The 17,894-nt window shown below is 41.5% G+C and overlaps 1 protein-coding gene across 1 annotated transcript in view; it reads left to right on the top strand.

The window, feature by feature from the left end:
• The window catches only part of SMC5 (structural maintenance of chromosomes 5), a 65,819-nt gene that overhangs the window by 17,007 nt on the left and 30,918 nt on the right, over nt 1–17,894 (top strand). The window contains exons 8-13 of the mRNA XM_031608768.2: nt 3,830–3,901; nt 4,694–4,949; nt 7,434–7,588; nt 15,063–15,176; nt 16,590–16,684; nt 17,233–17,365. Of these exons, the coding sequence (XP_031464628.1) occupies nt 3,830–3,901; nt 4,694–4,949; nt 7,434–7,588; nt 15,063–15,176; nt 16,590–16,684; nt 17,233–17,365 (825 nt within the window). The remainder of the gene's footprint in view (nt 1–3,829; nt 3,902–4,693; nt 4,950–7,433; nt 7,589–15,062; nt 15,177–16,589; nt 16,685–17,232; nt 17,366–17,894) is intronic.

Raw genomic sequence — 17,894 nt, 5'->3', positions numbered from 1 at the left:
TTGGACTTCTGCACCAGTAGGTCTGTCTTGTGTGTTGAAACTTCCAGATACCTTTTTTGTTTGTTTGTAGAAATAAGTTCATTGGAAGTGTGCTCTTTGTTGCTGTGCTGTCAGGAGGTAATTTCAGAGATAATTACGCTGTAAACCAGGATGAGTTAATTAGTGAATAATTTTTATTGTAAAAGCAGTATAACTTCAATTTTGCCTAAAAATCTTTTTTTTTTAAAAAAAAACTTTCAGATGCGCATTAAGAGAAAGCGGTTTAACATTTGAAATTTTCCCTGTTTTGGACACAGACCTGTAGGGAGATTGATGGTTTTTAGGCCCTTTGGTTGAGGCTTATGTCTGTTACCAAATACCTGTAATCCTTGCTGCTTGTGAAGAGGTTATTCTTGGCTTGAGAATATATGGTAACAGAGATAAACTGCCTTGTTACTATGTGTTGCTTACATTTTGTTGGCAAAAAGCCAGGCCCAGCGTTTTAAATTTTGCCTGGAAGGAGGGGTATAAAAGTAAAGGCGGAGTTAAACTTTGGAAGAAATTGCTGCAGCTAGAGAGAATGGCTATTTCTGTTGTCTCTGTGTTAAAACCCTTGCAATAAATCAGTTAGATTGAAAAATGAGTCGCACTTTCTGCTTTGGGCATATGAGACATGTGGGTTCTGAAGAAAATTGCATCCTCCCATTTTGAAGGAAAAGGATGATAAAATTGGGAGAATACTGGAATAGTTTTGGCACTGACTGCTTTGCAATTTTTCACAATATTTGATAGTATAAAGCAGAGTGCTATGGCTGTACCATGAAAACTATAAACACGAGTACAGTTGTTAATCTATTCTATAAAGTCAGTATATATAAATGTGATAACTGAAATTATAATGATGACTAAAAATTTATATAAATTATATTGTTCCTTGAATAATGTTCTGACTTTTAGGGGCTTCAAAATTGTTTTATGAATGTTTTCTTATCAGTTTCCTGAAAGAGGTATTCATCTTCAGAGTGATGTTTGAGATCTTTAGAGAGAGCATTGTAGAATTAGAACTGTACTGTAGTGAATTCCAAGTCCAAGGTGTGTTCTTGTTCCATCTTGCCTCTATGCAAACAACAGCAGAATCAGGGCTTGTAAGTTGTGTGACCTTTCAGCTTGCAAGAGGGAAAAGACTCTGCACAATTATCTCTTTGTGCATCGAAGCTTTCCAGTGTGACTTGATTTGTAGGAGGATATTCCTTCCAATGGGAATGCTGTGATTATTTCTATGCCTGCACTGTAATTTACTCAGGCTTTCTGTCCTGCCTTACTCATTCAGGGAAGATAGATATGTAGTGAAGGCATAGCATGTGTGATTATAATTCCATTTGTTTTTTTTAATATGACTTGCAATTAGTAGCTTTTTCAGAACACTTTTTCAAAGTGATAATCTTTTGAACCTGTTAGTTTTAGTGACAACTGAAGTTGTGTAATACAACAGTGAGATACTGTAAGAAGTCTGAAGGTTGCCAGTTTATTTCTTTCCCTCTTGTTATGCTTCCCAGGTAGCATTTTGAGACAAAAAGATTATGGACCTTCTCCTACTCTTTTTGTTAAAACAAGTTAACAGACACAATTTGGTATGCAGGAAGTTCTGGTTAGGTATTGAGAAGAGTGAAATTACCACATGGACTTCTTAATGCTGAAAGAGATTGTTCAAAGAAGTAACGGGATCTATCATTAAAGGTTTCAGGACTCAGGCAAGTGTCTTAATAACCTGATCAAATGATATCATCCTGGAAGCAAGCACTGGACTAGATTACTTCCAGAAATTTCTACTAACCTAAATTGTTCTAATGCTTTCTGGGCAGTGGTGCCTGCATCAGCATCTGACAGAATTCACTCCACAGTACTGGTGGAGTTAGTGGAAGTTATAGCTGGACCCCTCTCAGTGATTTACCAGAGGATTCTTAGGAATCTGGGAAGGTTCTCTCTGACTGGAAGCTATCCCATGTGGTGCCCATTTACTACATGAATAGATTGGGGAAACTGCCTGTTTGTCTAACATTGGTACCTGGCAAAGTTGTGGAGATTATGCTGGGTGTCATTATAAGGCACTTAAATAACAAAGCAGTTATCAGACATAGTCAGTTTAGGCTCATGATGGGAAAGTCCTGGCTGAAATATTTGATCCCCTTCTAACGTTACCTGGCTAGTGAATGAAGGATGGGAGTGACTGTAATCTTCCAGTATTTTAGTAAAGTCTTGGATACTGTCATTTATGGCATCCTTTTGGGCAGATTGTCTGACATGTTCATGTTACATGAATGATAATTGACTGAACAGCAGAACTTATAAGTTCATAGTGGATGGAGGTACACCGGGCTGGCAGCCAGTCACTTAGCTGTGTTCCCCAGCGGCTCAATTCTAGGGCCAGTCCTCTTCAACTTTTTTTATCCATGATCTAGATCTAGGAATGCATCTTTGGGAAGTTTGCTGATGATACTGAACTGGGAGATGCTGTTGACTTTCTGGAGGTACAAGAGGTCTTGCAAAGATACGTTGGAGCTCTGAGCAATCAGCAATGAAATTCAATGAAGGAAAATGCCAAGTTTTGCACCTGGATTGGAGTGTGCCAGACAGAAGTACATAAATAGCTGGAGGGCAGCCCAGCAGAAGGGCATCTGTGCTGGCATGAGCCAGCAGTGTAGCTTTACGGTCAAGAAAGCAAAACACATTTTGGGGTGCCTTAAACACAGCACTGCCAGCTGGTTAAAAGAGGTGATTCTGCTGCATGGATGTGGCCTCACTTTGAGGTACTGTGTGCAGTTCTGGGCTCTGTAATATAAAAAAGGTCCTTAAAAGCCTTCAGAGGACATCAAAGCTGGTAAAAGACCTGGAAGGCATGACCTATAATGACTTCAGTTGTCCAGTCTTGAGAAGAGGAAGCTGAAAGGTGACATCACAGCTGCAGCTGCCTGAATGGGAGAAGCAGGGGAAGGTGCCAGGCTCTCCTCCTGGGAATTTCTTGGTGATAGGATGCACAGGAATGACACAAAGATGTGCCAGGAGAGATTCAGATTAGTCATTAGGAAAGATTTCTTTACCATGAGAGTGGTCAAATATTAGAACGGGCTTCCTAAAAGGTGATTGATGCCCCAGGCCTGTCAGTCTTCAATGAAGGTGTTTGAATAATGTACTTGTTAACTTCCTTTAACTTCTGCTTAGCTCTGAAGTGGTAAGGCACTTGTACTTGACAGTAGTTGTGGGTCCCTTACAAGGGTCCCTTACAACTGTCACAACTGTCTTGTCTTGTCCTGTCCATTACTCAGCAATTTGTAATGCTCGGTTTTGTAGGATATATCATTAGTATGGCATGCTTCAGAGTCAAGATGGCTTTGACAGACTGTCTTGGCTGTCCTGAGCTTGTAACTGAAGCCTTTCCAACTCTTAAGATTTGGTTCAAAGTAGAAACTTTCCTTAATAAAGTCGATTTAGAAAAAGAGTCCTGTTCTTGCTGTTCAAGGATGTGAATGTTACACTTGTTAAGTCAAAGGTGGAATTTTTTAGGTTAGGAGGCTTCTTCTGTCATGCCTGAATTTGTAGATTGTATCTGATTCTGCATGGTTACGAACAGATTATATGCCAAAACTCAGTTCTGTACAAATTGCTGGAAGTGTAAAGGATTCAGATACATGTTAGAATAAGAAACTGGTGAGTTTGCCTTTCTCAGTCATACACATTCACTTATAGCTCTGTTTTCAAAAATGAATTAAATTTAAAAGAATTTTGTATTTATCCATAATTAAGCATGTATTCTACTTTTTATTACTATCTAATTTAAGTATCTTTTATGCAGGCTGATGAAATCAAAGATGTTTCTCAAAAATATAAAGAAAAGCAAGATGCACTGGAGATGAAAGATAAGCAAGTAAGAGTCTTGATGTTTGTCACCTTAATTGTGGTAGTTTTTATTTATTAATTCATTAGTGGTTATGGTACATGCTGTATTCAGGTAGAATGCTAGTCCTTAAATATAGCACTAAAACACATCTGACAATCAGACACCTATTAGTCTAGTCAAGTGATTGTAACTATTTAACAAGCGTATGCTACATAAAATCAGTTACTTCAACCTAAAAACTTTCAGAATGGATTGTATGTCTATATATGCATTACAGGTTACTCTTGAGAAACTACAGCCTCTGTAATACAGTAGTGCACACAGCATTAAACATTCCTCAAGTATATATTGTGAGAGTCTAGGGTTATTCTTTCTGTTAACTAAGTACATCAAGAGGAAGCAAAAATCTTTTGTAAAGGGGAATTCTTGTTCTTCATCTAAGTGCTCAGGCATCAACTGTGTAGTTCAAGTTGCACACTATATTGTGTAGTAGGCTTTATGCTATTTAGACTAACTTTCAGATGTGTTAAGGAAGGTGTTATGCTTTAAACGTCCACTTGTGTAGAATTAAAGGGACTTTAAAAAATTATTATAAGTTTTTTTTTTTAGCCATCTCAAGTATTTCCATGTATTGATAAAATCTTATCAGCTCTTAAACTGCCATAGGGCTACTGGAACTAGAATGTATTCTTACAGTTTAAATGTGTGGCTACACCTGTATTTAATAACTATCTCACTGGTAGATAAGTTATTTGTCATACTATTTGTCATATTTGTATACTGAATTCCCTTAATGTTGAAAATATTCAAAATTCTTAGATTTCAGAAATTAATCAAGCTCTCAGAATGAAAAAAGATGAAGAAGCGGACAGAAAAAAGAAAATACTAAGTGCTTATAAGATGATAGATGAATGGAACAATGAGCTTAATAAAGTGACAGACTGTGAGAATCTTCAGCCACAAATTGATAGTGTTAATAATGAGCTGAAACATGTACAGGAAGAAAGGGCAAATATTGACAGTGATATTGGTGATGTGACAACAGAGAAAATAAACCAAGAGAGGGAGAATGGAAGTAAGTGATATACTGTTATTTTTTTCTTTTGATGTATTTTAAAGATTCTTCTTACATCTGTTTATTGTTCTGCTGTAATAATTTGAGATGTTTCACCAAGCCCTCATTCTAGAACACATTACACGAGTAGTCCTCTTGTCTGTTTTATTAAAAGTAACAGAAACATCTTTAAAATTAGGAAGAACAAGTGGATATTTGTTTGTTAGTGAGGGTGTGTACTTGCAAGATGAAAAAAGTTTGCTTTGAGAATGTGGTGCTTAAAATTATATATTTGACGGTATATATGCTGGCTTGTCCTTTTTAGATAAACTTGGACTAATCTTAATAAAAGTAAACTTTCAAATTGCTGAAGGAAAGAGAGACTATATATTTTACTTCAAGGGGTGTAGAAGGCATTTAATCTCATTTTTATCAGTAGCAAATGCTTTCTTAGTCTACTGTGACACAATCATTTCTCTGCAAACATGAAATAATATTCAGAAATTTCCCATTGCCTCTTTTCGGTATTACTGTTTCTAAATATGAAGGTAAAGCATTAAGGACATAAAATTATTAGTGTCCAAATAAATGAAACAAAGATGAAGGATCTAGAAGGCAAGATGTATGAAGAGTCACAAAAGTCACTTTGTTCAGCCCAGTGAAGAGGAGACTGAGGGAAGGCCTTATGGCAGCCTGCAGCTTCTTTACAAGGGGAGTTGAGGGGCATACACTGATTTCTTCTCTCTGGTGACAGGACAGAATCACAGAATTGCAGGGTTGGAAGGGACCTCAAGGATCATGAATCTCCAACCCCCCTCCACATGCAGGGCCACCAACCTTCCCACCTAATGCTAGATTTGGCTGCCCAGGGCCCCATCTAATCTGGCCTTGAACACCTCCAGGGACGGGGCATCCACAACCTCTCTGGGCAGCCTGTTCCAGTACCTCACCACTCTCTCTGTAAAGAACTTCCCCCTGATGTCCAACCTAAATCTCCCCTCCCTCAAATTAAAACCATTTCCCCTTGTCCTGCAGTTATCAACCCTTTCAAAGAGTTTGTAGGCTCCCTTTAGGTACTGAAAGGCTGCAATGGGGTCACCCCGCAGCCTTCTTTTCTCCAGGCTGAACAAGCCCAGCTCCCTCAGCCTGTCCTCATAGGGGAGGTGCTCCAGTCCCCTGATCATCTTTGTGGCTCTCCTCTGGATCCTGTCCAACAGCTCCCTGTCTCTTTTGTACTGAGGGCTCCACACGTGGATGCAGTACTCCAGATGGGGCCTCACAAGAGCAGAGTACAGGGGAACAATCACCTCCCTGTCCCTGCTGGACACCCATCTTTTGATGGAACCCAGGATCCCATTTGCCTTCCGAGCCGCAAGGGCACACTGCTGGCTCAAGTCAAGTTTTTCATCTATCAAGATCCCCAGGTCCTTCTCTGGAGGGCTGCTCTCAAGGACCACTCCTTCCAGTCTGTAGGGATGCCTGGGATTCCTCCGGCCCAAGTGCAAAACTCTGCACTTTGCTGTGTTGAACCTCATCAGGTTCACCTGGGCCCACCTTTCTAGCCTGTTGAGGTCCCTCTGAATGGCATCCCTTCCTTCCACTGTGTCGACTGCACCACTCAGCTTGGTGTTGTCAGCAAACTTGCTGAGAGTGCACTCGATTCCATCATCGATGTCATTGATAAAGATGTGAAAGAGCACCTGTCCCAAGACAGCCCCGGGGGGACGCCACTCGTTACCGGCCCCCACCTGGACATGGAGCCATTGATGCTCACCCTCTGTCTGCGGCCTTTCAACCAGTTTCTTATCCATCAAATCCACATCCATCCAATCTGGAGATAAGGATGTGGTGGGGGACCATGTGAAAGGCCTTGCTCAAGTCCAGGTAAATGACATCGGTCGCCTTTCCCTTGTCCACCAATGCCATCACTCCATCATAGAAGGCCACCAGATTGGTCAAGCATGACCTTCCTCTGGTGAAGCTGTGCTGGCTGTCACGGATCACACGCTTATTTCTCACATGATCAAGCATGTCATCCAGGATGATCTCTTCCAGGACTCAAGGGAATGGCACAGAGCACTATCATGAGAGGGTCTGAGCAGAGTATTAGAAGAAGGTTCTTCATCATAGAGTTATCAGGCACTGGAAAAGGCTCTTCAAGGAAGTGGTTATGGTACTGAACCTACTGGAGTTTGATAAGCACTCAGACATAAGGTTTGAATTTTGAGAGGTCCTGTGTGGAGCCAGGAGCTGAATTCCTATGTTCTTGAACTAAATAGTGTGTTACCACACATTTCCTTATACTTTGGAGAAGTCATTTGATTCTAGAATGTAAGCTTGAGTAATTCTTAGATTCCCTTAGAATAAGTAGGAAGATAAACTTTTATTTCTCGTAATTTCCTAACAGCATTATTGCTGTTGTAACATAGTCAATAAGTATTGGATAATACTAATTGTGATGTGTACGTGCTATGGACTCTGTTTAAAGGCTGTTTTAAATTACAGGAATAATTGATCGTATTGGACAACTTAATAACATAATTAAAATAAAGGAAGAGGCTCTTCAAGGGAGATTCCGAGACACGCACTCTGCTCTTATGTGGCTAAGAAAGAACAAACACAAGTTCAAAAAAGAAGTTTGTGAACCTATGATGCTTACAGTAAGAAAATTTGTGTATTTCACCAAACTATTCATGTTTAATTTCTATAATTTCTATTTATTTATCCTGATAAGGCTTTAAGAATGACTTCAGAACTTTCAGAATGCCTTAAAGTTAGTGCCAGTTACATGCAGTGTACACTAATATTATGAACTACTTGTATTTTTCACTCTGCAATTTAATAATATTCAACTTTCGAGTAGAATGAGTTGATTCCTTTCCTCCCACCCCCCAGTAAGAGATTCTCTTCTAAGACTCCCATTGTAGATTTCTTCTAATGTACATTCAAATACTTACTTTACTTCTTAAAAGTGTAGTAGTAGTTCATCTTATAGAACAACCTGCTCAGCAAGCGTTAAAACATAACATCACACTCTTAAGCTATTTATATTGTCTTGCAAAACCAGCTACAGGCAGAGGAAGTATCTATTCCTAGTTTAGTGTTTGTGTTGTTTTGACAGATGTTGTGTTAGATAAAAATGGAAGGACTACGTTTTGAAAGACCCTACTGGTTTTCTTCTGCATTCCCTCACCTGTTTATCAGCAATCTTGAATTTCTTGAAATGTCAAGAAGATGAGGAAAGCCAGTGCATTCTTCATCTCTGTTTCTGAATTCCGAACTTATTTTAGTAGTATATTGTTACAGTCTGAATGTATTGAATTTTAAATATTTGTTCTGCTTTTTGCATGCGATAGAGCTGTTCAAAGTGGTTTTTACTTAGTAGGAAAAAAAAGAAAAATCACAATAATTCCCCCTTCTTGATACCAGATCTTCAAATTCTTTCAGTAAGATAATGTCAAATTATTTTTGCAAGTAATGTAATTACATGGCCCTTACTTTTACTTCATTAACCTTTTTAACATCCAGTAATATCTGAATGTGTGTTCTATGATATTGTATAGACTCGTTTGTCAATATAGTCTAGTTTCTGAACTGCTGATAAGTTGCCCAGCCTTTGGCAATATTGAGATTATTAAGTTGTGTGGTTCTGTGTTATTCTTAAACTTATTTAATTACGTAATTCTGTAATTTTGTCTTTGTTTATTAAAGATTTAATATCTAAATACTTGTGAGTTACTGCAGAATTATACCTGAATGAAATGTTAATACTATAAAAAGCTTCCCTATCAGCCCTTGAAAACTTACAGGGATGGGGTGTCCACAGCTGCTCTGTGGGAAGCCTGTTCCACTCTGAGTAAAAAACTTCCTTTTAACATTTAACCTGAAGTCTCCCTTCTTTTAGTTTAAGACTGTTCCCTTTTGTCCCATCACTATCAGACTATATAAAACAGAGAGAACGACATTTTATAACCTTACTTTTGGTGCTGGAAGGTCACAATGAGGTATCCCTGGAGGTTTCTCCTCTCCAGGCTCAATGAGCCCAGATACTTCAGCCTTTCTTAGTAGGAGAGGCGCTCTTGCCCTCAGATCATGTTCATGGCCCTCCACTGGACCTGTTCCACTAACTCCATATCTGCCTTGTACTGGGTGGCCCCACACCAGGACATGATGCTCTGGGTGGAGCCTCATGAGGGCAGAACAAAGGAGAGAATCACCTCTCTTGCACTACTGGCCACCCCTCCTTTGATTCACTCAAGGATTCAGGTGAAGCACCTCCAACCAGCCTGGTTGAACCTGGTTAGTTTGACATGAGCCCATTTCTCAAGCCTGTCCAGCTCCCTGTGGTTGGCATTGCTTCCTTCTGTTATAGCAGCTGCACCAGTCAGCTTACTGTTGTCTGCAATCTTGCTGAGAGTGCGCTTGAGACCAGTGCTCTTAAACATTTAATCAAGGACCTAGACAGTGGAATCAAGACAGACCCCTGAGGGACACCACATGTGGCCAGCTTCAACCTGGACGTAGAGCCATTTGACTACAACCTTATGGCCGCACCCATTGAACTAATTCCTTATCTGCCTAAAAGTCAAGCCTTAAAATCCATGTCTCTCTGATTTAGAGATAAGAATGTTGTATAGAACTGCGTCAAAGGCAGAAGTCCAGGAAAGTGACATCAGTTGACTTCATTGATTCATCATCCCACCGTTGAAAGCTGCCACCAGATCGATGAGGCACATCATCTGTCCTTGATGAAGCTGTGCTGGCTGTGTTGAATCATCTCCTCTTCTTGATGTGTCTCAGTGTACTTTCCAGAAAGATTTGTTCTATTATCTTCCCAGCATGAGTGTCAGGCTCGCTGACGTGTAGTTACTTGAGTCTTCCTTTCTCTCTTTAATATGAGAGTGATGCTTTCCGTCTTCCAATTGCCATGGACTAACTCTGACAGCTATGCCTTTCCAGATTTGATGGAGAGTGGCTTGGCAACCATGTAAACTAGTTCCTTCACAGAGTCAGAAGGGACTTCTGGAGATCAAGTCCAGCTCACCTTAAGCTTAAGCAGGTTTCCTACACTAGATTGCACAGAAAAGCTTCCTAGTGGGTTTTGAATATTTCCAGAGGAGGAGACTCCACAACTTCTCTGGGCAGCTTACTCCAGTGCTCTGTCACAATATAAGTAAAGAAGTTCTTCCTCTTGTTTGTGTGAAACTGTCCATATACCTATCCCACAATTCCTGAGCTTCACTAGAGGGATACTGTGGGAGACAGTGTCAATATCTTGGGATGCATTTCATCCAGTCCTATAGAATTGTACAGTGTGTACCATGTGGTCTTGAACTTGTTCTTCTCTGAGAATGGGAGGAATCTTGCTCTGCCAGCCCCATCTAGAGGTTCTGGGGACATGATAGACATAGGAAGTCTGATTACCAAAAAAGAGCACAGCAAAGAACTTCAGTAGCTCAGCTTTTGTCCATGTCTGCTGAAGGTAATTCTTCCCTCTCATACATCAGAGAAGGTATGCTCTCCTTGGCCTGCCTCTTCTGACCAACATACCTGTAGAACCCCTTTTTGTTATTTTTCACATCTCTTGTCAGGTTCAGTTCAATCTGTGCCTTGACTTTCCTAATCCTATCTCTACATGTCCAGACCACATCCTTGTATTCTTTTCAGGCTGCTTATCCATGCTTATACTGCCTGTACGTTTCCTTTTTGTCCCTCAGTTTAACCATCAGGTCCTTGATCAGTTAGTTTCCTGTCTCCCTTACTTGATTTCTTGTGCTGGGCTATGGAAACTTCTTGTGCTATCGAAAAGGTATCCTTAAGTGGCTGCCTGTTCTGCTCTGTTCTGTTCCTTTTTCCCTGATGAGTCTCTCAGGGGATCCCATCCAATAATTCCTTAAGCAGGTAGAATTTTGCTCTTCTGAGTCCAGGGTCCTAACTGTGCTCTTTGTCAGGCCTGTGTTTCATAGAATCATATCACTGTTTAAGTTGGAAGGGACCCAGAAACACCATCTGGTCCAACTCTCTCACAATGAATAGGGATATCTACAGCTAGATCAAGTTGCTGAAAGCCTGGTCCAGCCTGACCTTTCGAATGTCTCCAGGGATAAAACATCCACCACATAGAATCACCAAGGTTGGAAAAGACATAGATCATCTCATCCAACCATCCACCTACCATCCTTTCCCCACTAAAACATATCCTTAGCACCACTTCTGAATGTTTCTTGAACACCTCCAGGGACAGTGACTCAACTACTTTTCCTGGGCAGGCTGTTGCAGCACCTGACCATTCTTTCAGAAAAGAAATTTTCCTAATATAATTCAAACCTCCTCTGGTGCAACTTGAGGCCATTCTCTGTAGTCCTGTCACTAGTTATGCAGGAGAACAGACTGACCACCTGCTCACCACAGCCTCCTTTCAGAAGGTTGTTGAGAACAATAAGGTCTCTCCAAGCCTCCACTTCTACAGACTAAACAATCCCAGTTCCCTCAGCCATTCCCTATAAAACTTGTTCTCCAGACCTCTCTCCAGCTTTGTTGACCTTTTCTGGACACGCTCCAGGGCCTCGATGTCTTTCTTCACAGAATCACAGAAACACCAAGGTTGGAAAAGACCTACGAGATCATCCAGTCCAACCATCCACCAATCACCGATAGTTCTCACTAAACCATATCCCTCTGCACAAAATCCAAATGTTCCTTGAACACCCCCAGGGTCGGTGACTCCACCATTTCAGTGCCTGACCACTCTTTCAGAAAGTAGTATTTCTTAATGTCCACCCTAAATCTCCCCTGGTGCAGCGTGAAGCCATTCCATCTACTCTTATCACCAGTTACACAAGAGAAGAGGCCGACCCCCAGCTCACTACAACCTCCCTTCAGATAGTTATAGAGAGCAATAAGGTCTCCCCTGAGCCTCCTCTTCTCCAGACTGAACAATCCCAGCTCCTTCAGCCGCTCCTCATAAGGCCTGTGCTCCAGACCCCTCACCAGCTTTGTCACCCTTCTTTGAACCCGCTCCAGGGCCTCGATGTCTTTCTTGCAGTGAGGGGCCCAAAACTGGACGCAGTACTTGATGTGCGGCCTCACCAGAGCTGAGTACAGGGGGACAATCACTTCCCTGTTCCTGCTGGCAACGCCGTTTCTGATGCAATTCAGGATGCCATTGGCCTTCTTGGCCACCTGTGCATACTACTGGCTCATGTTCAGCTGAGCATCAATCAATACACCCAGGTCCATTTTTTCTACAGTCTTCCAGCCACTCTGCCCCAGGCCTGTAGCGTTGCCTGGGGTTGCTGTGGCCAAAGTGCAGGACCCAGCATTTGGTCTTGTTGAACCTCATTCCATTGGCTTCAGCCCAGCTATCCAGCCTGTCCAGATCCCGCTGTAGGGCCTCGCTACCCCCAGGCAGATCAACACTTCCAGCCAACTTGGTGTCATCTGCAAACTTACTGAGGGTGCACTCAATGCCCTCATCCAAGTCATCAATAAAGATATTGAAGAGGACAGGCCCCAGCACACCGACCCCTGGGGAACTCCACTCGTGACCAGTTGCCAGCTGGATTTAGCTCCATTCACTACCACTCTGTGGGCCCTGCCCTCCAGCCAGTTCCTAATCCAGCCAAGCATGTACCTGTCCAAGCCACGGGCTACCAGCTTCTGCAAGAGAATACTATGGGAGATAGTGTAAAAAACTTTGCTAAAGTCTAGGTAGATTACATCAACAGCCTTTCCCTCATCTACCAGATGGGTCACTAGATCATAGAAGGAGATCAGGTTGGTCAAGTAAGACCTGCCCTTCATGAACCCATGCAGGCTAGGCCTGTTCCTCTGGTTGTCCCTCACATGTCGCGTGATCTCCCTCAAGACAGTCTGCTCCTTAACCTTCTCTGGCACCGAGGTCAGGCTAACATCTGTAGTTCCCCAGATCCTCCTTACAACCCTTCTAACCCTTTTTGTAGGTGGGTGGCCTGAAACAGAACACAGTACTCAGGGTGTGGTCTCACCAGAGCTGAGTAGAGGGAGGCAACCACTATTTCTGATACAAGCCAGAATGCCATTGACTTTCTTGGTCACCTAAGCACAGTGATGGCTCATGTTCAGCCAAGCGCCAATGAACACCCCCAGTTCCTTTTCCTCAACACGGTCTTCCAGCTACTCTGCCCCAGACCTGTAGTGTTGCTTGGGGTTGTTGTGGCCAAAGAACAGGACTGAGCACTTGGTCTTGTTGAATCACCTCTCTGGCAAGCTGTTCCAGAGTCTCACCACCTGTACTGTAAGACACTTCTTCCTGATCCAATCCAAATCTCTGGTCTTTTCATTTGAAATGATTTCCCCTTGTCCTTTCACAACAGGCCCTGCTAAAAACCTTGTCCACTTCTTTCTTATAGGCCTCCTTTTAGACTTCAGATGCTGAAAGGCTGCTGTTTGGTTTCTCTGGAGCCTTCTCTTCTCCAGGCCGAACAGCCCTGACTCTCTCAGCCTCTTCTCAGAGGGAAGGTGTTCCATCTCTTGTGTATTTTTGTGTCCCTCCTCTGGACACTGTAACAGGTTATTCTCTCCTGTACTCCACATCTGGATTCGGTCTGTACTCCAGGTGAGGTCTTGTCAGTGTAAAAGGACAGAATCATCTCCCTTGACCTGCTGACTGTGCTTCTTTTGATGCAGCCCAGGATACAGTTGACTTCTGGGCTGTGAGGGCATGTCGTTGTCTCATATTCATCTTGCTGTCCACTGGTATCCCCACATCCTTTTTGGCAGAGCTGTGCTGTATCCTTTTGTCCCTCAGCTGATAGTGGGAGTTGCCACAACCCAGCTGCCAAGCCTTTGCACTTTGATTTGTTGAACCTCATGAAGTTCACCAGGGCCCACTGCTCAGCCTGATTCGGTCTCTCTGGGTGGCATCCTGTCCCTTGGACCTGTCGACTGCACCATACATCTTGGTGTCATCTACAAACTTGATTCCATTGTCAGTATCATTGATGAGGATATTAAAATTCATTAGTCCCAGTAACTGACACCCAAGGGACTGATGATCATCTGGACATTGAGCCATTGACCACTATCCTCTGGGTATGATTATGCACCCAGTTCCTTGTCCATCAAATCATCCATCAAATCCATATTTCCTATTTGGAGAGAAGGATGTTGTCGGGGTCTTGTCAAAGGCCTTGTCGAAATCCAAGTGTCTCTTCCCTTGCTTGCTGATACAGTTATGCCATCATTAAAAGCCACAGGGTTGGTCAGGCAGCACTTGCCCTGGGTGAAGTCATGCTGATTATCCCATATTGCCTCAGTCTCTTCCATATGCCTTAGCATTGCTTCCAGGAGGATCCTCTGCATGGTCTTCCCCGGCATAGAGGTGAGGCTAAGAGGTTGGTAGTTTCCTATGTCGTTCTTCCTATCCTTTTTAAAAATGGACATGGTACTGCCTTTTTTCCAGTCACCGGGAACTTCCTCTGACTGCCATGACTTTTTCAGGTATCATAAATTTGGCTTGGTGTCTGTGTCAGCCAATTCACTCAGGACTCTGTGATGTATCTCATCAGGACCCATAGACTTACAGATGTTCAGGTTCCTTAGGTGATCACGAACCTGATCTTTGCTTGCAGTGGGAGAGGCTTTTCTCCCCTAGTTCCTATCTCCTGAACCATCTACTCAAGGGCTGTGTTTAGAGCAGTTTATAGTGAAGACTGAAGTTTCTCCTTGTTTGTTGTTAATAGCCTGTCTTTATTACACATGAGGGAAGTATGACCTCCTGGAGTTTTCTTTTCCATTTGAATTACCTATAGAAGCGTTTCTTATACTTCTTTGATCCCCTTGTCAAGTTTAGTTACAGTTGGGCCTTGACTTTCTGGACACCATGCCCTACACAGCCTAGCAGCGTCCTTATAATCTTCCTAGGTTACCTGTTCCTGCTTCCACTGCCTGTGCATTTGGTATAGTGTAGATTCCCTCCAGAGAGAACTGGCTGCATGAAGATTGGGAATATGCCTTAGAAGACATTTAAATGTTGACTTTATTTTCATTAACAATCACAATCATTGGATATCATCTGTCTGTAGGGTGCAGGGAAAGGATTGTTAATTGTGTTAAATCATCTCATTACCTTTTCCTTTTTTTTCATATGAGCAGATCAATGTCAAAGACAATAAGCATGCCAAATATGTTGAAAATCACATTTCGACCAATGACATGAAGGCTTTCGTTTTTGAGAGTCAAGAAGATATGGAACTGTTTCTTGTGGAGGCAAGTAGACATTAATTTTAAAAACTGATGAAATATTGGTTTAGGAGCCACATACTTTGGAGTCTACTGCCATTTTACTTGTAGCTGCATAAAGGAGCAATCAGGTTTTTTTCACTTGGCGTATCCTTGAAGATATCCGGACACTTCAGCTAGTCTGGAGCGTGAAGAAAGGAGAGGCATGAGACTCCACCTATGTTTCCCAGCATGATTAAATTCAGGATCTGGAGCCTTTAGCAGAAAATATGTCAGCTTTCCTCTGTGTACCATGTTGGATAGTAAAATCCAAATACTTTTGCTGCTGGTTGCAACAGCCTCTTCAGTTAGGATCCTTTTTCAACAGACTTCTGTCTGGAAACTGTCAAAGCGTAACATCAACTCTGTTTGATTATACACTTCTCAAGTTAATAGAGGGATGATAAGTCTGTAGTTATTAATTTTTGTTTGGTTAGATCAGTAGAAAAGCTTAAACAGAGTACTTCTAGAGTAAGTAATATTTTTCAAAGCCTAGGCCAGGTGGAAGGTTGCAGGAATATTAGGAAAATATTTCTTGCTAGAAAAAGTTTTTGTCTTCTTTGACAAGGCTGTAATTATTGAGGAGGGGGAAAAAGTACTCAGTACAAAGAAATGGCAAGAACAGAATGCTGCTAATGCAGTACCAAGGATTTCTAGTGCCTCTTGACAAAATGGGTGAGAGTACATCTTTCTTGAGAAGGCAGTGGTCCAGGTAACAAATCAGGCTAATTATTTTCCTAATGCTGCTCATTCATGGAGCCGTGGGGTAATTGCTCTCATTGAGAGCCAGATGAAATAGAAAAAAGCCACAGGACAGGACATTAACTATCATAGTGCTTCTCAGCTGCTCTCCTCAGAGTACTTTGATTAATGATAAACAATTTAGCAATTTTTGAAGGCATATACATCCTTCTCAGAAGCTAGTCATTTTTACGTAAGTGAGTTGTTATTTGAGGTTCTGGGTTACTTTAACCAGCTGAGCTGGTCTTTCATGTGTGTACTCAATCTTCTCTGTCCCATTAAGATGAGAAGCTTTTTAAGCCTCAAGCCTGTTACCTGCCATTGTCTGTGCAAAATGGATGTACAGCCGGAAAGAGAGGGCTTCTTATTACATTTGTACAGACTAGCACCCAGCTTAGCTATTAAGATTGAGCACCTTGCTCTAAATTTGAACAATTCTGCTATTACTAATGCATACTATTTCTATGTACAATTATAAGCTTTTGTAGATCTCAGTCCTGCCTGAACAAGAGTAGATTTTTGTGGGTTCTTCCATAAGTTAAATCAGTTTAAAATCAGTCAGTTAGTTTAAAATAAGTCAGAATTCTTCAGAATAATATATGGTCTTCATATAGTAATTTTTTCTGCTTGTTTTGACTAAATAATATAATCTGTATTTAGTTGCGTGATCGTCAGAAACTAAGAGTGAATGCTGTATGTGCACCTGATAAATCGTGTGCTGAAGCCTTACCTTCAACACCTATTGAAGAATTACAGTACGTATCAGATTATTTTGGTGGGAAAGGTTCTAAATGTAATGTTTCCATGTATTTGCTATGTATTACCTTCTCTTACAAAGAAAGGCTGAGGAAGCTTGGTTTGTTCAGTCAGGTTTTGGGGAGACCTTATTGCAGCCTTTATTCAGCCTTTGTTGCAGCCGTCATTAAGTATATAAAGAGAGCTTATAAAAAAATGGAGAATGACTTTTTAAACTGTCTAATAGTAATAGGACAAAAGGGAACAGTTTTAAACTAAAAGAAAGGAGATTTAGGTTAGATGTTATGAGGAAAGTCTTTACTGAAAGCTGTGGAGCAGGTAGCCCAGAAAACCTGTGAATGGCCCCATTCTTGGAGGTGTTCAAGGCCAGGTTGGATGAGGCCCTAGGTAGCCTGATATAGAAGATGGCAGCCCTGCCCAAGATAATGTGATTCTTACCAGTTCAGTTCAGGATTAGTGGGACTTTTCTGACCCTTTACTGACTTCACCTTACTTGTCTTCCAGATTTTGTGATGATTGCTTTTTTTCTTTTTTTTCTCCTTGTCAGCCGATACGGATTTTTCTCATATTTACGAGAGTTGTTTGATGCTCCTCTTCCTGTGATGAGCTACCTTTGCTCCCAGTATCATGTTCATGAAGTCCCTGTGGGAACAGAGAAGACCAGAAACATGATTGAAAGGGTGAGATGTACTGAATAGCACCAAAACCCGTCAGTTACAGACTTACTTCTGAAATTCTTTGTCAAGACAATGTGGAGAGAACAGAAAAAATGGATTTTCTTTCTATTTGGAGTTCAGAAGTGAGAATGGTTTGTGATATACAAACATGCTGCAAGATGAAACAAATCCAGTCCACTTAAGTCTTCCCAGAAAGTTAAATGAGTTTCACCTGGGTCCCATTCAAGTCACCTTGCCCCATAAAATGTTTACAGCAAAGATTAGAAAGCTGCTTCATAATTCTTCTACATCAGATGTACAGATTGTGGCCACTACTGCTTTATAATTTCAGATAAAATTGATAATGATGAATATCATAAAAAGCTTTTGAATTTTTAGATACAGGCCAAGAGTTCCTACTGAGATTCCCTGCCTAACTCTTTCATATAGTCTCCCAAGCTTATAGTTGGTGGATTATAATAGGTAACATACATGACTATTTTCAGCTTTAGTCCTTACCCTGTTACCTCTTCATACTCAATATCTGTTTTAT

Source organism: Phasianus colchicus, chromosome Z (genome assembly GCF_987193195.1).
Source record: "Phasianus colchicus chromosome Z, bPhaCol1.hap1.1, whole genome shotgun sequence".
In the NCBI taxonomy this organism is placed as follows: domain Eukaryota; kingdom Metazoa; phylum Chordata; class Aves; order Galliformes; family Phasianidae; genus Phasianus; species Phasianus colchicus.
The sequence above is the reverse complement of the archived record's forward strand: the minus strand, read 5'-3'. Positions and strand labels throughout refer to the sequence as shown.